General features: G+C 45.5%; 1 protein-coding gene across 2 annotated transcripts in view; it reads right to left on the reverse strand.

Moving 5' to 3' along the window:
* Positions 1 to 3,518: 3,518 nt before the first annotated feature.
* The window catches only part of SLC16A9 (solute carrier family 16 member 9), a 36,736-nt gene continuing 18,657 nt past the window's right edge, over positions 3,519 to 21,597 (reverse strand). Inside the window, exons 3-6 of one of the 2 annotated variants that reach the window (XM_080938323.1) lie at positions 21,421 to 21,564; positions 14,018 to 14,113; positions 6,237 to 7,145; positions 3,519 to 5,530 (exon numbers count right to left, since the gene is read on the reverse strand). In XM_080938323.1, coding sequence (XP_080794449.1) covers positions 5,349 to 5,530; positions 6,237 to 7,145; positions 14,018 to 14,113; positions 21,421 to 21,564 — 1,331 coding nt within the window. In that variant the 3' untranslated portion in view covers positions 3,519 to 5,348. Of the gene's footprint in view, positions 5,531 to 5,629; positions 5,669 to 6,236; positions 7,146 to 14,017; positions 14,114 to 21,420; positions 21,565 to 21,597 lie in introns of those variants that run through there. The other variant, XM_080938324.1, reaches the window with a different exon arrangement.

Raw genomic sequence — 21,597 nt, forward strand, 5'->3', positions numbered from 1 at the left:
AATAAACATTAAGTGGCAGGAACTGGATGGCTTGGTTGCTCAGCCTCCTCTCAAGGTTGCAAATCAAACCTGGTCAGGTCATGCTAGGGACAAATGTGTTACAAAGAAGTGTTTGTGATCATACCACCAGAAATAATGATAATATCACTTTTCAAATGATATGATACGTGCACAATAGAACAAGCAAATACATCATGGTCGTTAGGTGAGACTTCAAGTCATAGAGAGTTTTATCGTAAAATCAAGTACATCAAATGTAAACTATTTTGATTAGAAACGACCAGGGAGAACTAACTCATCATGAGTGTTGTTTAAAAAACAAAAAACAAAAAGCACTTACTATACAGAAGCATCCCACAACTGATTATCAGTCTCTTTAGCATCCACTAATGGTCCAAAAACCAACCCCAGGAGATTCCCGGAGGAATGGCTAACTCCAGATCTGACCGAGAAAACACTCAAATGAGCCTAAAACATCTCATGGTATCAGGAACTAGGGAAAGAACCCGAGACCACTGGATTCCTGTCTTTAGTGAGGTCTTTTGAAACAACCCATCGAACCAAACAAATATGAGCGCCTTTCTCCTTTATTGCTAGGAGCCTAGACTCACTTGTGGACAGCGTCCCATTAAAGCTGCAGATTTTCTGGATTTTTCTGAGCTCAGCCTTGGGAATAACAACTTCTCATATTATATCAGGAACATTCTACAGGAAGAGGAGCCTATAGTAACGACAGAGCGCGGGGGGTGGAGGGGGGCAAAAGATTTATTTCTATTACGTTTCTCAGACTTTAAGTGTTTCCTGTGTATGTTTGTAGGTGCAAACTCAGGCTGCTGAGAGACCAATGAATCCCAGAAGCCCTGGCCTAGGGCTGCATTCACTCCCTCAACAGTAAATCACAAAAGTGGCCTGGAAAAGAGTGGGTCGTGTGTGTGTGTGTGTGTGTGTGTGTGTGTGTGTGTGTGTGTATAGGTGATGTGTTTTATAAAAAGAAAGCCAAGGTATGTTTTGTGGGGTAAGGTATGGTGAGGTGGGAGGGGTGCCCCCTCCCCGGGGGCCCATGCTGAGGCAGCCCTTCCCCACATACAGTATAGAACAGAGTTTATTTAGTTCGTGGGAAGGAGAGTTGAGAAAGGAGGAGAGAGAGGAAGAGGAGGAGAGGGAGGGAAGGAGGGAAGGAGGGAGAGGAGGAAAGGGAGGAGTAGGAGGAGGGGGGCCAGAAGAGGGAAGGGCAGGAGGAGAGGAAGGGACAGGGGAGGGGGAGGAGGAGGAGGGGGGGGAGGAGGAGGAGAAGGGGGAGGAGGAGGAGGAGGGGGAGGAGGCTGGCCAGGAATAGGTGGAGAGAGACTGGGCCAAGCAGCCTCTTTGATTGCACACCTGGCTGTCTCCAGGTAACTGATGGGCGGAGCTTAGGAGGAATGCCTACAGTAGGACACAGAGCTGAAGGCAATTAGCTCTCAGTAGACACATCAGATCTTTTTGCTCTCTGCCCAGTTCTGGGCCCACCTTCCGGGAAACTGGCATGAAAGCTTTCGAAGAAAAAGAAATAGAAGTCCACGCTCCCGTGGAGATCCCGTGGCGATTCCGCTTACACAGTGGATCCAGTTGGATTCTGGGAGGAATGAATGGCCTTTGTGTGGGTTTTCTTCGCTTTGATGCCCGCCAGAGCTCCTGAATGGCAAGGCCAGGAAAATGTTCCCTTCTATGGAGGATTTTGACCAGAGCGTGCTTGGGGTAGGGGAGGGAGGGAGAGCTGAGGATATGGAAGGGCTCTGTATCACTTTTCCAAGTGAAACTGCAGCATAAACATTACCCACCTGTGCCCAGGGACCCTGGCTGTCTCCCACAGGAGAAACTACACTCTTGAGAATAGAGACAGAGAGAATATACGTCGTGAGCTCGTAACGGGCACCTATGGCTTGCCAGTCACCTCCACGTGTTCTCTTATGTCTCGGGATTGCCCTATGGCGTCATTTATAAAAGTGGGAAGCAGACTCTGGAGAAGGCTATAGTATTCATGGTCACCCATAGAGGCCGAGCTCGACTGAGCATGCGCCATCTGGTCATGGATGATGAGGATGTAAGCGGTACCCTAAAGGGTCCGCGTTCACGGACCTCTGGTTCCTTTCATTGGCTGCATGCCTCAAAGAAGGATCTCAGACCAGGCATCCTTCAGACTCAATGACTAGATGGCAAAAGACACCAAGATGGCGATTACGTCAGAGAGAATGCACTGCGGATGTTAACTGCGTGTTTCAGGCTCTCAGAACACGGCTCCTAAGGGAGGCATTCTCTTCTTCAAAATCGATCTCTCCTTCATTCTCGGAGCCTCCAGTGTAAGGTTAGTCCTGTTGATTGGTAGCAGCTAAGTCTCTCCGAGGCTACAGATCGTCTACACACGCGCACGCGCACATTTTTGCTCACATGACCTCACAGCATTGCTTCTTAGAAATTGTTCCTCACCTGAACTTTAAACACTGGAGGCTGAAGCTTCCCTCCAGATACCAGGACTCCCTAGGGAGGATTAGGTCAGAGCCTGACTCCTCAGAGAAAGAAAAGGTAAAGACTTGCAAAACACTACGAGGAGGGGAATTGTAGACAAATTCCCCTGGTCCACACCCTTCCCACCCTCAGCCCATGGCATTTCCAGTATCCAGGAATATTCCCCCCCAGTCACAGAAGACTTGCTTCTGGTCAGTGTAAACTTATTAAGTTCCTTTTTAATGCCCAAGCTTGCCTGACGTTCCTATTTATATAACTTCTCTGCTGAGATGTTTGGTTTGGAAGAAACTCTCCTGGCGAGACAACCTTTTCCCATCTGCCTTAGGGATCAAAGGGACGGTTTTGGTCTCTTCAAAGAAAGACCTTGTTTTGCTCTTGGAAATTACTTTCCCATGCTTTTATATTAGAGTGATCATATCAGGACAGTTACATGCTGTATTTACATGTTGTAAAATCAGAGTCCTGGTTGGTTACCACATCCCAGGGCAGTGAGAGAAACAGCATATGCTAGCATTCTGTCTAAGCTCTGCCCCACAGTTACCTGGCAACAGCCTGGTAGGCATGGCACTATAAAAGGGGGTGCTTGCCCCCTCCTCACTCTTGCTCCCTTGCTCCTCTCTTGCTCTTGCCCACCACACATGCTCTTGGCCTGCCTCTTTATTCCTCTATGCCACCCCCCCACTACCCTCTTAACTCCCCTCCCCATCCCCTGAATAAACTCCATACTAGGTCCCTCAGGGGGAAGGGATGTTCAACATGGATCCGCCAGAGACACGCCTTCTCCACACCTCATACCTCTACAGAATATATCCCCCCTCTTTATCTTTTTATAAACAAGACTGAATACAAAAGAGTATCAGGTTAATTTTTATTTATTTATTTGTTTTGCTTAAAAAATCATAGCTCTAAATTTTAAAGATATATATATATTTTTTTTATTTATGTGTATGGTTGTGTGTGTGTGTGTGTGTGTGTGTGTGTGTGCCACCAATACACAGAAGAGGATGTCGGATCCCCTGGAGCTGGAGTTAGGTTTTCGTTCCTAACTTTGATAGACTGAAGAATGAGGTACAAAGAACTTTCCAGAAGTCCGCGTGTAGAGCACAAGTCTCGTGTGCTTTGAACCCCATTATTGCATTTGCTGCAGGCCTGAGGACACAGGACATAGCTGGTTACTGAGCTGCTGTCGGGGATGTGTAATAAAGTGCTTAAGGTGTTCGCAAAGGAAGGCAATGTGTCGTACAAAACCATTTCACACATTTAAAAAAAAAAACGAAAAGACAATTTTGGCACAACAGAAAGGAAGCCCTTACTTAAAGAACCCTAGACTGTTTTATAATACCTGACTTCATGGTTTATCTTCACACACCCCCCCCCTTCATTCAAGATTTTAAAAAGTGGTTGTCTATCGCCCATCTGCTTTGTTTATTTTTCCCTTGTGGTGCTGGGGATATAAACTCCGGGCTTCCCACCTGATATGCCTGTCTTCCCTGCTCCCCTGAGTTTCAGCCTAGTCTTACTGTTACCAAAGCTGTCCTCGGGCCCTGTCACCAGAACCCTTGCAGAGTTCGTTAAAGTCCAGATGCTTGGACCGATGTGCAGTATTAAAATAAAAAAACATAGTACTAGCCAGGAAAGGTGCTCCTGCCTTTAATCCCAGTACTTGGGAGGCAGAGGCAAGTGGATCTGAGTTCAAGGCCCACCTGGTCTATAAAACAAGTTCAGGACAGCTAAGGCTATGCAGAGAAACTGTCACAAAAAATAAAACAAAAAGTATAGCACCAAGCCCTTAAGTTTCTACAGGAGATTTTCAGGCATACCAAAGTTGAAACCCTTTTCTACAGTGGGGGGAGCTCATTCATTAAAAATTATTTTCACCCTCAAACATCATTCTTGGGATTAAATACAGTTGGATGAGAACAGCCATTTCTCTTTGCCCTGTCCTTTCCCACGTCTTATGAACCAAGAGCATCATTTTTTAGTGCTGTCCACAAATCAAAATGCAATAGGGGAGAAGCCCGAGAGAAACCACCACGGGCTTTATCTGGAAGACACACAAGGCCTTGCAGCCCATTCTCTCCGCACTCAAAGCAAATGGGCGCTTCCCGTTTGGAGATGGAATGGTTCAAAGGTGTGTTTCGAAGCTGGAAACTGGGTCTTAGGAGACATCAGCAGAGTGGATGCCGGATGGCACCAGGGAGCGAGGTCCTCGGAGCCAGCCATGCAGGTGGGCTGCTGGAGGATACCAAATTGCCCCCCAGTACCTCATCAAGCACAATGAAACAGAACACAGACGTCAGACCGCTGCAATTTAAACAATCTTGTGGAAGGCCTTTGCTGTCTTGGTTGCAACCACTTTCGTTTGCAGATGAAATGGCTCAGTGTCTTCTCTGGACTTGCAGGTCTGACATCAGAGGAGACAGCCATCGCTCCTTCACACCAATCCAAGTATGAGGAGTGCACGGTTTGACACAGGACCCACTGAGCACCTTGGAGAACTCACGGAGAAAGCAGAGACGTTAAACCTCGCCCGGAAAAAAAAAAATGTCTGAGGTTAATCAACGGTTTTACATCCTGAACGCACGAACAACAGTGAAACAACACAGCCTCACTCCTCGGGGGGAGGGGAAGACAAGGGATCGAGGTTATACACAGGGTGCACAAAAAAATGGGTACTCGAAAGCATGTTCTACTTCAGAGTCAGCCAGAGACATTTAGCTATGAGATCGTGACTCTAGAGAACCTGCTTAACATTTTGTTACATACATGTATTCATACATTCATACATATATTGTTGTATGGTATAAAGTAGAAAAATAGAGAAAATAAGGCCTTTTAATATCCCCTTAAACATTAGAGGCAACTTTGTAGAGAAACGTTGCTGGTGCTGCTGGCTTAGGGAGTCTTTTGTTACATGTATCCCAACACGGCAACACGGCGAGCAGCAAAATGAAACCCCCCAGCAGGACACAGAAGCCACTGAAATAAAAGGCGATGTCATAGGTGTGGGTCCAGTCATAGAACCAACCTGAGGAGACAGTGGTTAAAACAACGTAAGTTTCATACAAGCTGTGCGCATGCTCCTACCTGCTCCCAACATGGCTGACTGTGTTCTAAGAGAGGAGTCTGTTAAATCCTTGGGGCAGGTATTTTTAGTTTCTTCCAACTAAAGAATGGGGCACAAAGTCAGAGGAGGTATATCAGCTTATTCAACTGTATCACAGGGGTGTGTGCACATGAGTGTGTGTGCATGTATGTGTGCATGTGCCTGTTTGTGCATCTGTGTGTGCATGCCTGCATACATGTGAGTTCATGCTTGTGTGTGTGGAAGTGCATGTGTGAACACGTCTGTGTGTGTATGTGTGAGCGTGCATGTGCATATGTGACCTGAGTCAGGGACTCAGGTAGCCCAGGCTGACCTAAAACTCACCATATACCAAACATGAGCTTGAACTTCACACTTTAGACTCTCCCAAGAGCGAGGGTTGCAGGTGTGAGGTACCACATCTGGTTTTAGAGCTGGAGCATAAACCATGGGTTTCCTGCATGCTAGCTAGGCAAGCACTCTACCAACGGGGCTACATCCCCAGCCCTATCAAAAATAATCTTGAATGAACTACCGTGAAATAATCCATTTCAATTCGGGCAAATTTATGCTATCTCTGAGAACCTCACTATCTGAAGATGCCACAGAGAGGAATGCCGAACCGAGCAGACTTAAATGAGCATCTTACCAACTATGGGCGGCCCGAGGCTGTTCCCAAGTCCAGCGAAGAACATGAGGATCCCATAGGCGTGGGCTAATTTGTCGATCCCCACAGTCTTCGTGGTCACATACGGGAAAATGGACCAATTACCAGTAAGAAAACCCAAGATCCCAGAAAGGATCGCCAGCGTGACGTAACTCTTGGCAAGGGGGATGGCGCATAAGGCCAGGCCGGTGATGAACAGGGTGGCTACGTAGAGATACAGGGTGTTGATCCACTTGAAGTCCGCTAGGATGCCTAAGAGTAGCTTGCCCACGGTGGTCATGATGCCGTAAATTGAGATGAGAGGTATGGTAAGATCTTCTTCCCTCACGTGGTAACTTCTGGCTACGTCCTCCATGAGCAGCGACGGTGGAAACCCTCCGATGTCAAAAAGCAAGATGGCAACGAATAGTGCGGAGAAGACTTTGTTTTTAAAAAGAGACGCAGTCTCTCCGCAGTAGTTCCTATACAACTGCCATTTCCTCTTGGCAAGCTGCTTGCAAATATTAGTCTGTTCCGCGACCTTCTTCTTGTAGGGCTCGGGCTCCTCGCTGTGTGCAGCGACCGTGGGGCTTTCAGGAAGGGAAGTCTCCCGTCCCCAGTCACCATTGGGCAAGCATTTATCTTCGCTACTGTAGCCCTTGTCTGGGAAGTTCATAGTTTCCTCCTGGTTCTTCTCTTTCTCGTTGTACATGTTGTATCTGTCTGGAACATTCTCCGGAGCTGTCTTCTCAGGAAACGGACAGTCGGCGGTTTGCAAGGGCCGCATCAGGCTGCCACAGGCCAGTATGTTTAAAGCTAATGCGCCCACGATGAGCAGGCACCCGTCCAGGCCGTAGAACTCAATCAGCATCCTCTGCAGAGCCGCGTAGATGAATAGGCCCACACTCGAACCTGCAAGAGGGTGGGACCGGTTCAGTCTTGATCGCTTTTTATAACCTTTGAACACACTCTGGTGGCATTACGATTATGTTTATTCATTATGCTGGTACTCACAGGGTCTTTGTAGTAACACACAAGAACACTCAGATGACAGCACGTCAGAGCGGACCGGACATCCATCTTCAGCATAAGGTTCAAAGACCCTGGTTGCATTTGGGATTTATTTTATTTCTTAAAGGATTTTTAAGTTTTTATTTTATGTGTATGCGTGGTTTTCTTCCATGATTATATGTGTGCCAGGCACACACAGTGCCCATGAAGGCCGGTAGAAGGTATGGGATTCCCTGGAACTGGAGTTTATAGACAGTTGTGAGCTGCCATGTGCACTCTGGGAACCAAAGCCGGGTCCTCTGCAAGAACAGCCAGTGCCCTTAACCACTGAGCCATCCCTTCAGCCTCAGGATTTACCCTTATTTTTAAAGAACATGTGTGTGTGTATGTGTCTGTGGACTGAGTACGCACAAAGGCCAGATGAGGTATCAGATCCTGGTGGCTAGAGTTACGGGTGGATGTGAGCTACCTGATGCAGGGACTGGGACCTGAACTCAGGTCCTCCAAAAGCCATTAATGCTGTTACCTACCAAGTCAGCTCCCCGGCTCCCTGTCGTCTACTGTGGACACACGATCTTCCCTATCATTTTCAGTGGCCTTATTGAGAACATCCAACTATAACCCCTGATCTATGGAAGAAGTGAGTAAGGGCTAGAGAGCGTGAACATTTTCCACAGGTCTCACTGTTATAAACCACATAAACAGGACTCTGTTCAGTCAGCCCGACTCCAAGAACCCGTGGAGTTTATTTTTTAATTTTAAAATTACATTTGTTTGTGTAGTGTGAATTTTTATATAGCCATTCACTTTCTAGAGTCTGTGTGTGTGTGTGTGTGTATGTTTGAGTGTGTCTGTGTGTGTGTGTGTGTTATAGTGTATTTATGTGTGTGTTTTCATGTCTGTCTCTATGTGTCTGTGTGTATTTGGATGTTTGGATGTATGTGTGTTAGTGTGTCTCTGTGTGTCTGTCTGTGTTTGTCTCTGCCTCTGTCTCTTTGTTTCTGTGTGTCTGTCTTTGTGTGTGTGTTAGTGTGTGTATATGTGTGTCTGTCTCTATATATGTCTGTCTTGGTGTGTCTGTGTTTGTCTCTATGTATGTCTGTGTCTGTCTCTTTGTGTGTGTATGTGTGTGTTTGTGTGTTAATGTGTGTATTAGTGTATGTGTCTGTCTGTCTTTTTCTATGTGTGTCTGTCTCTTTGTGTGTATGTGTGTGTTTGTGTGTTAATGTGTGTATTAGTGTGTGTTAGTGTGTATGTCTATGTCTGTCTCTGTGTGCCTGGTCTGTCTCTGTGTCTGTTTCTATGTGTGTCTGTATCTGTGTGTGGGTGTGTATGTGTGTGTGTCAGAGGACAACTTTTGGGAGTCGGTTCTCCCCGTCTATTATTAGTCTCAGGACTTACACCCCGTAAAGTGCATTTACCCACTGAGTCACTCTGCCGGTCCTTATGTTCTTAGCAAACACCCTTCAACTGCATGCTGCACCAAGTGCGAATGTCACAGTGAGCTCTGTGACACATTTCATTGCCTTTGTAAAAGCGAATTTTTACATTTCATTTTTAAGATGACTGCTGATGGGTTAATTTTAGGATACTTATATTGGTTTGATCACTTCAATTTATTGTGGAGTCACTAGAATAAGTGATTTACATTCTTACTGCATTAGTAGAAGTATATGAAAAAGCTCAAGTGAGGTTTGATGGAACATTTCAACTACAGTGTACATCGTACAGGACAAAATGTCTCCTCTTCAGCATTGATCTCCCTAACACACCGCAGTGCTACTTAACTTATGCTGTTCTTGTTGGGCTCTTAGTTCTGTATTTTTTTTCAACTGAGTATTTAAAAAAAAAATTAAATATCACTAAGAAATGTCATGAAACAACGGGAAAATGTAAACAAGTTACATTTTAAAATCCTGCATTAGCTTTCCCAGCAGTCTTGGGCAGCGCTCCCCTCCCCCTTCCTCCAGTGCCCGCCCGCCTAGTTCTCCCCATGCCACCCCCTCCCAGGGCTGCACACTCCCTCCTTTCCTTCCCCCTCCTCTTTTCCTTCCTCCCCCCAACTCCCACCCTCCCCTTCTCAGCTGCTCTCCCCCATCCACTTGCCCCTCCCCTCCCCTCTCCTCCCCCACTCTGGTTTCTTTTCCTTCTTTCCTCTCCTCGGTTCCCTCCCCCTCCCCCACACCATCCTCCTCTCTGCGAGAAAGAAAAAAAAAGAAAAGATAAAATCCTGCATTAGATGATCATAGCACACATGCTCATCTCATCAAAAAGCATCCTAGCAAGGCGCAAAGAGCACCGCAGCGATCAAGGGCGCTGGCTGCTCTGGCAGAGGACCCAGGTTCAATTCCCAGCACCCGCAGGATGACTCACAACCATGTGTAGCTGCGGTTTCAGCTGGAATCCACCGCCCCCTACTGGTCCCCTCAGGCACTGCGTGATTGTGGTGCGTAGACACACAGGCAAAACAGAAGAAAATCATACACAGAAAATCAAAATAATTAATGAACAAATTAAGTCCCTTCAAAGTCACTGAAAAGTGGTGCAAGCTTCAGCAGCTAAAAATGGTTCAGAAGACAGGGAACGAAGCGGAATGAGGACACTTCATGACAGATCTTCCATTTCTTCACTCATGGATTGTGACTTCTGTCTAACTCACCATACAGATTATAATAAGATGCCACACTATGAGACACTAAATGTGCTCTCTTTAAAGGATTTAAATTGATTGTGTGGGGGTGTTTTGCTTACATGCCTGTCTGCTGCAGCACATGTGTGCCTGATTCCAGGAGAGGCCAAAGAAGGCATTGGATCCTAGGAACTGCGGTTATATGTGTCTATATGTAGATGCTTGGAACCTAACCTGGGTTCTCTGGGAAAGTAGCTATGGGGCTGGAGAGGTGGCTCAGCAGTTAAGAGCACTGGCTGCTCTCCCAGAGGTCCTGAGTTCAATTCCCAGCAGCCACATGGTGGCTCACCACCATCTGTAATGGGACCCGATGCCCTCTTCCGGTGTGTCTGAAGACAGCTACACTGTACTCATATACATAATAATAAATAAATCTTTTTTCTTTCAAGTAGCTATGTTCTTAACTGCTAAGCCATCTCTACAGCCCCTTAAACATGTTCTCAGTGTTTTTCAAGTTCTGTCTTGGGGACAGAAAGATGGATCAATCGGCACAGCTGGGGACCTGAGTTCAATCCCCGTGACTCACATGCTGGTAGAAGGAAACCATCTTCAGCAAGTGTTCCTATGACCACTGTGTGAGCTGTGTGTGGCAAGTGTCCATATGCATTCATGAATGTGCACTCGTGTGTGTGTGTGCACACACACACACACACACACACACTGCTTTGCTCTTAAGTCACAAAGGAATTGCCATTGCTCACCAGCAGAATCCACCTGTCAATCTCATGAAACAGCGGATCACTTCAGCCCACACCACTGAACTGTCACACTGTGTGACGGGCGAGCCAAACTGGGCATCTCAGCCTGTACCCCACGAGAACATGGCAGTGACTTGGAGGAGACGCGGGAATTCTTCTGGGCGACCCGAGCCAATCTCAAGAGTTTTCTCGTGGAGTTTTGGAAAAGGCAAAGCTCTAATTTTTAATCGTCTACAGGAACATCTTAATTGAGAAATAGTCGACGTAAAAGAGCAGAGCAGGAGAACCCACTAATTAGGCTTCTGTCGGAGTCTAGATTTTACACGGCTACAAACAGGAGAAATAGTTGGTGTTTGGCGAACCTCAAACAGTAAGAGGCATAGACAAGCACTAATACCGATTGTTTCAAGCGTTTCCGGAAGAGACCAGAGAACAAACATCTAAGACATTAGTCATCCGATGCCGGTCAATCCTCAGCACCGAACTCTCCGGGAAACACGGAGACACCAGACAGCAGATAGCGGCTATTTCTGGACACTCGGTTTCCCCGGATGTTTACACACCATGAAACATTCTTTTCACTTTTTAAAAATAGGGCCAAAAATCGAAAAGCCAAGCTTAGGCAATACACAAGGACAGACAGCCAAACAGACTGGACCAGAGGCCGGCTTCCTAACTTCTGTCCACCGCCGAGGAAGATCACAGCCGGCTCCCCCGGTGTACCCAGAGCTGAGTGCCTAATTGATCCCTCCTGTCTCCGCCTGCTGAGGACTGCGACTCTGTTTTACCCAGATCTCCTTAGCTGACTGGGAGTCATGCCTGGCTTTTCTTTCACATCACCCGCCTCCTGCAGCTTAAAAATGAAAACCCCTTCCATTCTCGACTGCCCATGGGTGTTGCCCTTCGGATTTGCTGTACCACAGTGCAGACCCTCTGCCCTGCCCTCTACACGGAGTGCAAAGCGAGAGCCACGCAACGGCAGGACATCTTCGGTAACTTTGGCATCAGTGAATTTGAACAAGATGGAGTACTTTGATCACAATTACAATCACTGGCTCTCCTGCAGTCGGTGTGAGCCTCTACTGTCTCCATAACCAAGCATCCTGTCAGATATTTCTATTCCCATTTTACAGCTCAGAAAACGAAGGCACAGTGCAGAAAAGTATCTTATCCAACACCAACCAGCGAATGACAAGTCCAGCTTCAGGGGGCAGCTAAAAACACTTCCTCCAGCACTGAGACAGGAAGTAGACACAAACCACACCCACATCCTATCTCCCCAGCCCAGAAACCGGCTCCAAAGGATAACCACTTGCAAAATAAAAAAGTTAGTTTCCTCTAGCAGATGGCCAACACAAAACAAACTCGATGGTATTTTTGGAGGTGTTTTTGTTGGTGGTTTTTAGTTTTTTTGTTTTTGTTTGTTTGTCTCATGATGCTTTGTGTGGGCTTTTTTTTTTTTTTCTTTTGTCCTTGTTTTCTTATCCTACAAAGCTTCTGCTTTTATATTATGGATTCTGATTTTTGTTTTGAGGTGATTTCTGTGCACACTAATGTGTGTGTCACTGTGCAGAGAAGACATGCATTTTCAACTGTGTGAAGAATATATTGATTGTTCCAGCTCCAGGGAATCTGACGCCCTCTACTGGCCTCTGTGGGTACCTGCACTGATGTGCACAAACCCACATGCAGTCATACACAGAATTAAATAGATCTTACACCCTCACACACACACCCTTTATCCTTCAGGTTTCTGGACCACAATTACTTCCCATTTCTGTGACAGGTGTTTTAATCTACATTCTCACCAATCTTGTGTTCCTTCTCTTGTTTCCGTCTCCGCCATCCACTCAGATTCCAACCTCATCTCCTGGATCACAGCTAACACTTCCGACCTAGCACTGGGGCTTCCTTAGACAAGCAGAGTCAGTATTCAGCTTGGTTCTCCTTGGGGCCCCTGGCTAGCCTCAAGAACACAGAGTTACTGCAGGTCTGAGGGCTAGAGAATGGTTGAGGTCTGGCGGTTTGCCTGAGCTAGACCTCCCAGGACCCCTCCCTACCCTAAACAACCCCCCCCCCAACAACTAGCTTGGGTAAACTAATGCTTGTGGCTAACTCAGCAGCTCACCTCCTAAACCAGTGGTTCTCAATCCTCCTAGTGCTGTGACCCTTTAACTCAGATCCTCTGGTTGTGGTGACCCTCAACCATAAAATTATCTTCATTGCCACTTCATAACTGTAATTTTGCTGTTGTGAATCATAATGCAAAAGTCTGATTGCAGGATATCGGGTATAAGGCTCCCTTAAAAGTGTAGGTTGAGCCCCAAAAGGAGTCACCTCACGACCCACAGGTTGAGGACCTCCGCCCTAACTAGACTGATAAAATATTGACCATAGAAATTGAAACTACCTTAATGGTTTTTTTTTTTTCAAAGTCCACCTCAAACATGAGGTAACGCTTCAAAATATCTAGAGGAGCCCAGAAATTATATTTAAAATCTTATAGATGTTTTCCTTGGTTTGTTTGAGATAGGTTCTCTCTCTATATAGCCCAGACCGAGCTTCATGGTCACAAGCCTTCCACGCCAAACACAAGTGTGACGTGAAAGAGATGCTTCGTACTACCCCAAGTTGGCTTAAAGTTTACACTTGATGCCTTTGGGGATCATCTGTTAGGTAGGAGTGTGTGTTGCTTGAATGTGTAGGTAAGTCAGTGACTAAGTCCTGGTCAGAGATCAAGCCCTCAGGCAGGCTGTGAGTTCTGTATATGGAAAGACTGACCTCAGACTCTCAGACAGTGGCTGCCGGGAACCTCTGTTCCATTTCTGTCCCGTTCTTCCTCCTCAGGGCGGGAGATCTCCGTATTCTCTGCTTTTCATCCAAACCCTTTCCCGCGCATGGTTGCCAACACCCTGGGCCTGGAAGCTTCTTCTACATACACCACACTGAAGTCTAGCATTCAGATTCAACATTTGCAGATCTTGGCAATTGTGGGTGTGTGCGCGCGCACTCGCGTGTGTGTGGTGGGGGTTATTTTTCAAGATAGGGTTTCTGTAGCCCTGGCTGCCCCAGAACTTGCTCTGTACACCAGGCTGGCCTGGCCTCAAACCCAGAGAGATTTGCCTTCGTCTACCTGTGATTTAAGCCATGCCCCACCCCCCCGCTTGGATCTTGGGGCTTTTGAAAGCTAGTTACAGTCACAAACAAAACTTTCCTTCTAAGGGTGCTGTAACAAGCCATTTTACTGTAAAAAGCCATTTTGCTTTCTGGTTGGCAGTAGGTGGAGGTGTGTTTACACACACACACACACACACACACACACGTTTTGCACCTCTTCACCTGGCTTAGGACATTAGTGTGTGACAATATTTAGTTTTGAAAGGTACCTGTTGAAATCAGGCCGAGTGCGAGGCCTCGGCGGCTGTCAAAATACTGACAGGTGATGGTGACCGTTGCTGTGTATAGTAAGCCGCATCCGAGACCTGGACACAGGAAGACAGTGGAAATTCAGACAGGTGCATGATATCAATTCGAAAGAGCAGGACTCAGGAGTCCTCACAGGAAGCTGTGGAAATGGCTGCCTAAACTCCAGAGTCCCAAGACCCCTCCGAGTCAGTATTGTGGACTAAAATGAACATTTAGAAAAATATCCATTTGTGAGAAACATCATTTTTTAACCCCCTGCCATTAATACCAAGGTCAAGCTTTTTAAAATAGCCCAATGTCTGAAGTATAAAAGAATCATTCATGTGTGACTGGAGAGACAGGGAGGAGACAGGAAATGGTGAAGCCTTCCGCGATACATCAAAACTTCATTGGGACCATATCTCAGCTCTCCACCTGAGAAAAGTCCTTGCAGTGACTCTGTTCTTCCTCCATGGCCTCTAAACAGTTTTCAAAAATATTTTACTTTTATTTATGTGTATGTACACATGTGTGCAAGTGCCCATGGAAACCAAAAGAGAGAACTGGACTCCCCTGGAGCTGGAGTCACAGGTGGTTGTAAGTTACCCAACATAGGTGCTAGGAATTGAACCCAGGTCCTCCGGAGGAGCAGCCTTGTGCCCCTAACCACTGAGCTCTCCCTAAACAACCTTAAGCTCCTCCCCTTCTTACCCCAGTCTATTCAGCTGGAGTTTTACTGTTCACACCCCAGTCCCCAAAACAAAGGCTTTGAAGGGATTGCTTGCGAGCCCAATCAGCCCCACAGAGCTTTATCTATAAGTCCCTGTGTTTACAGATGTTCTGAAGCCTATTTCACAGCAAAATACAAGGGACTGTTCAGTTTCAACGACAGTAACTTTTGAGAAGAAAAAGAAAAGGACACAAATTCATTAAGCTACCAGCGACTCTCAGACACATGGTTCCTTGCAAAGATATTCTTGCAATGATAGTCTCCATTTCTCTGTAATTTTGAAATCTTCCATAACTAAAACCAGTCTTTCAGCTGCCTTTGTCTTCCTGACTTGTCTTGTGGTCGATTCTAGCTTGTTGGTTTTATCTCGCTCAGTTTCTGTTATTGCTGGGAAACTCTGTTTACCCATTAGCATCTCGTTCAGCTTCCTGGCATTTGCATTTTACCTTTCTCTGCTAGGTTGTCTGGTCTTGAGGACCATTCTAGGAATAATACATATAGCTGTAGGTTTATGTGATACATGGTGATACATGGTTGGACTGTGGAGAGGTAGGCGGGGTAAGAGTCGGGAGGAGCCGAAGAGAGGGAGAGGAGGTGAAGACTGATGAAGGAGAAGATGGAAGCGATGTGTATGTTTCTCTCCGCTCATCTCTAACTTGATGAGGTTGTCATGATCATTTCTAAGGGTTTCTATGGGTATAATTTATCTCATATAGATGGGCAGTTTGTATCTTTGTCCATCAGTTAAGCTTATTGTATGGAGGGTTTGTAGATTGAAATTTTAACATATAAACCTGTTTGATAAGTTAATGAATGTAGAGTCATGTTTCTACCGGGTGATGGAGGAAAGTGAGTGAAAACAACACACTGGGGCAGTCACAGGCCACCTGGGACAGAAGCAGCAGGGGCCGTGGAGTGAACCATGCCTGAGTTCTTAAAGGTGGCATAAAGCCGCCAAGTTAGAGATCCCTGCTATGCCAGATGGCCCTGCAGAAGCTGGCACTAGCTCGGGATAAAAGGTTTTAACTTTTTAATACTTACTGCAACATAAAGTCACTGATTAAAAATGGTCCCCTGGCTCCTTGAGTGCACTGACATAATTATCATTGCTTAGACTCCGGGTAAATAGACGTCATGGTTTTAACAAAGGCACAAGTAAGCACTTTGGGAACTCAGTGCTCAGCCATACATTACAAACTCAGTCTGGCCTTCCAATTCTCCTGAGTTCTGCCACAGCCAATATGCACAGCCACACCCACTGAGTTGGTGACAACAATAAAAGGGACTTTGGGCGTTTTGTCATGAAATGTGTTAGCATTTTAAGGCCCTTTTATTTCTTAGAGAACCAATATTGTACAAACAAGCAATTTATGGTGTTCGAGAATCAGGTTTGGATATAGCTCTTCTCCAAGCACAGAATAAACCAACAGTGGAAGTGTGCCAATTTGGCATCAGGTTCTGCCTCACAGTGAATCTGTCTCCTACCAAGTTTTGCTGAGGTATCAAAGACAAATATCTATAGCAACTTGGGAAAGAAAGAAAAAAAAAAAAAAAAAACGCTTCCATGAGGCTGGAGAGATGGCTCAGCTGTTAAGATACCACACTGCTCTTGCAGAGGACCTGGGTCCAGTTCCCAGCCTACAACTGCCCAACTCAGGTTGCAGAGGATCTGACTTCTTCAGCCGGCCACTGTGGGTACCTCCACTCAAGTGCACAAAACCACATAGAGTTATGTATGTGTTTGTGTAGTTTGTGTGTGGTGTGGGTGTGTGCAGGTATGGTGTGGGTATGTGTGGATATGGTGTGTGAGTGGGTGGGTATGGTGTGTGTGTGTGTGTGTGTGTCCAACCATATTTTCCTCGAATGATTCAAAAGCACTCACTGAGTAAAGACAGACAGAGGAGAACATGTGTCTTTTAGGAAGCCAGACTCAGGTGGTGAATCCTGACTCTCAGTTTGATTGCATTAAGAAGTACCCAGGGGAATAGTGGCATGAATCTCTGGGTATGTCTGTGTGGGCCTTTCCTGAGGGGAGGCACAGCCTAAATGTGGGGGTGCATTCCTAGCTGGCACTCAGGTGGACCACAGGGAGAGAGTTAAAAAAGTCACTAACAGAATTCTCTCTCTTTGCTTTCTGGTCTCTCCAACCACGACGGGCTGACACCTCTGAAAATGGGAGCCAAAGGGAATCCTTCCCTGACTGTGATGTGAAGACATCTGTCACAACATCGATAAACTAAAGCAGTTTGTGAACATAAGGACCACCCTTCTCATAGCTAGGAGATAACTTCCTTAGCGTACGTGTACGGTGCTGGGTTCAACTCCAGCACTGCCAAAAACCCATCAGACAACACAAACACTGCTGTCACTAAATTTGTCTTGTTTCAGAAAATATATTTACTTTCCACAATAAATCTGTTACTAATGTCAACATACACAGAGGCTGTGATCTTAATGTGGTCTGCTAAACAAATGCTTTTCAATGTATCATTTAAGGGGATGGAGAGATGGTTCAGTGGTTAAGAAGACCTGCGTCCGGTTCCCAGCACCCTCATCAGATAGTGCACAACTATTTATCACTCTAATTACAGGGAATCTGACACCCCCAGCCTCCACAGGCACCACCTCACGTATAGTGCACAAAAACTCACATACATACACATAAAATAAAGATAAATAAACAGCTGGGTAAGGAGGTGCACGCCTCTTATCCCAGCCCTTGGGAGGCAGAGGCAGGTGGATCTCTGTGAGTTCAAGAACAGCCTGGTCTACAGAGTGACTTTTAGGATAGCCTGAGCTATATAGAGAAACCCTGTCTGGAAGAAAAAAAAAAGTAAATTAAAAAAAAGACTTTAAAAATGAATTAATCTTTTAAAAATGTGTATTTATTAGTTGTTACGATTTATTTTAAGTGTATATGTATTGTGTGTGTGTGTGGTCTGTCTGCTGGTATATAGTGGGTGTGCTATGTCTGTATAGCTGGCTGAAGCCTGTGGTCTGTGGAGGACAGAAGAGGGCAGCCAATCCCCTAGAGGTGGAGTTAAGACAGGCGGTTGTGAGCTGCCTGCTGAGAGTGTTGGGAGCGGAATGTGCATCTTCTGCATGAGTAACATGTACTCTTAAATGCTGAAGCCTCCGTCTCCTCAGCCCTAAATAAATGTATATTTTACATATAATATATTAAAACACAATACAGTAAGTAAATCTATAATCCATGCCATCTAAAGTTCCTTAGAGGTCTCAGTAAGAAAATTCAAAAGTCCTAAGATGGGAGAGCTTCTGAACGATCGTCTTAAAGCACTCTCTCTGGTGGTCGGTCAGCTTTAATCAAATTCTAGCAGTGAACATTGTCTAAGAAGCATGATACTTTTGACATCAAATAATCATATTTAGGCAAACTCAGCCGATGTCAGAAACATCAGGTTTTCTCTCAACTTTGGCTCCTAGATTCTAGGGGGTCTAGGGGACGAATGGGAGGCAGAGGGTAAGGACAAGGGAGAGGAGGCTGGATGTATAATATGTATGTATGTGCATATATGTGTTTATATATACTTACATTTTATATTACATATTACATATTACACTTTACATTATAATAATATACATTATATATATTTAATTATATACATAATTGACCTCATGTGACACAGTACCTTGAAGAGACACAATGGATTGTTTAAAGCCTGAACTGCTGAGTATTCAAGGCACAGACATGAGTAAAATTTAACTGTGCTGTGTTTAAACAGGTGAACACAAAATGTAATCCAATGGCCTGCTGAGTCTTTTTCACCCATTTTTCACTTCTGCATCTCCATCTGGATGAGACCCAACTCCAGAATCTTTCTCTTTAATATAACTCCTCTCTGTGAAAGTAGAATTCAAGTGGAATCTTTTTATCCAGCCACAAAACAACAATTTCAAAAAACCGCATACATGCATACATATATCCATTCATACAAATATACTAACATATACATATATACACATACATACACATATATACACACATAAATAATTCATACAAATATACATACATATATGCATTCATATACATACATACATACAGATAGCAGCTGTGAAGACCAAGATCTCAGATATATATCCTCAAAACTGAGAGCTGTCAAGCAAATGACTCGGTAAACCATGACCTGCACCAAAGCCATTGCAAGCACACACACACACACACACACACACACACACACACACACTGCCAACAAGGACTTCTGCCAAACTAAAATTTCATTTTGGACCAAGGCCACATTAGACTAGATCAGTGTGGCCAAGGATTTTTTGCTTCAGAATGGCTTGTGTAATTCTCTTTATCTCACCTTTACAGACTTTAAACACATCCATTATTTCCTAAGGTGTGTGGGTCCTCACTGCTACTCTCTTCGATTGTTCAAAAAAAAAAAAAAAAAAAAAAAAGACGATCTTTGAAAACTCTCCAGTTGTTATTCAGAGATCTATAACTCAGCCAGACACTAAGCCCCTCGCCACACCCACTGCTCAAAGGATCATCCCCAGCTTCCAGTTCACGTCAGCTTTCTTCTTTGACCTCTGTGGCCATGGGAACTCCGACTTCCTTAGAGCTCCCTCAATGTTAGCACAGTTCCTGCAATAAAATCCTCAGAAGATGCAACCTTTTCCCAGCAGGCTGCTTCCGTCGGATGCTTTGACATATTGGCAGATTCCCACATGACGTGTATTTCCTTTTAAACTGTGTAGGAAAAGGCTGTTGCTGGGGACTGGAGCACTTTGCTGCTCTACTGGGGAGCCTGAACCTGGTTCCTAGAACCCACTCCAGGCATCACACAACCAACTGTAACCCCCGATGCAGGGGCTATGACGCCCTCTTCTGGCCTCCACAGGCACTGTATAAACACATACGCGCGCACACACACACAGTCTTTTTTAAAAAGGTTGCTGTTTTATATCTGCCGCAAGCACACATGCATGCACGCATGTGCACACACACATACACACACACACACACACACACACACACACATGCACACAGTCTTTTTTTTAAAAGGTTGCTGATTTGTATCCACCATCATAACCCATTCTGAGTGTTTGGCTCCCTGTACCCTCCACTACCCTCCTTTCTCTTCCAGTCTGTATCCACTGGTCACAGCTTAAAGGTCACACTGCAATCCCTCAGCCTGTATCCGCACACACACACATAGCTCACCAGCACAGAGCACTGATTTCACTTTGCCATTGGCCTTGCTTCTGCTGTGTGGCAAGTTACACATTTCTCAGCCTGTCCCTCTACCATGTAACCTGGCCCACTGACTCTCACCTCAGACCTTTAGCACAACCACATTAGTATGAAAAGACGTTGAAAATGTAAGCATTTGTCTATATATAGAATATAGGACTGAAAACAGCCCTGGTCTTGGTATCAGCTTTTATTTCTCATCTGAGTCTATGGCATATATATTGCAGAGGCAGCCTCAGACCATACTAAAAATCATACTGAAGCATGCACGCAATCCCCAAACTAGGGAAGCTAAGCCGGGAAGATCTGGAGTTCAGGGCCAGACTGGGCCATAGCAGGAGACCTTGCTTCAAAACAAAACCAAAAACCCCACCAAAAAAAAAAAAAATCATTGATGCTTAGCACAACTGTACATTCATGAGACTCAAATTGTCTTTGGCTGGAATGGGTGACATGTACCTTTAGTTCCAGCACTCAGGAGGCAGGCCACCCAAGGATTCCTAGTGAAGCCCTGTCTCAAATTGGGGGGGGGGGAGGAGGTGTGAATAACTATCTTTGATAACAAAACTGTTTAAATGAGGGCTGAGGAGAGGTTTATGATGCCGCTCTTTCTAAGGTGGATGTCCAAGAAGTGGTCATTATTTAATTTGCATAATTGAAGTAAACCTGTCTAATGAATTGTTTTTTTTTTTTTTTTTTTTTTTAGCACCGAACATATTTAAATACAATATACCACACGGGGATTTTCAGGGTTCAGATTACCCTTCGCTCTCGCCAATCCTCTCCACTTCCTTACTCTTGTGCCTCAGCTTTAAAATCAGGCTCCTGGATTAGGAGCTGACAAAAACCTGAAACTCTGTCCACTGTTGCTGAGGTCCCAGTGGCAAACAGAGAGAAGTGACCAACGTCAGGGACGTCTGAGCTTACGTTCTCCTGTCTCACTTTTCCTTGGTACTAGGCAGAGATGAGAGTTTTAAATATCTTCTTGGACGTGAGCCCTTGAAGAGGGCAGAAGGGAACTGTCAAAATGTGCTCATCCCGTGATAGAGGGATGCTTACTGCTGAGCCTCTCTCTCTCTCTCTGGCTGCTCTCCCGGAAGGCCTGGGTTAATTTTCCAGCATCCACCTGGCAGCTCACAACTGTAACCCCAGCTCCAAATGGTCCTTTAGCGTCTTCCGACTTCCATGAGAACCAGGCACACGCATGGCTCACGGATATCCATGCAGGCAAAACATTCAGATACATAAAATCATAAGAGAACCACGAGCAAAAACGAATGTGTCTCTCTCTTCCAGCCCTTGGATTATTTGCTGGACATTTCCTAGAGGTCTTAGGAGACATGTTTACTTCTCAGATTAACTTAATAATAAACGATATCAGTGAACTGATGTAGACCAGGAGTGAAAAGACTGATGGGAACCCAGCTCCTTACCTACAACGATGCCATAGGAGAAAAACAGAAAGTAGATATTGGGGGCAAGACTGCTCAGCATCAGGCCTCCAGCCACCAGGAAGCCACTGAAGATTGTGACGGGTCTCGCTCCAAAAGACGAGACGAAGAGACTGCACACAGGACCTAGAAGAAATTGAGACCTTCACTTATGTAGCC

Source organism: Micromys minutus (assembly GCF_963924665.1).
Source record: "Micromys minutus genome assembly, chromosome: 25".
NCBI classification, from domain to species: Eukaryota; Metazoa; Chordata; class Mammalia; order Rodentia; family Muridae; genus Micromys; species Micromys minutus.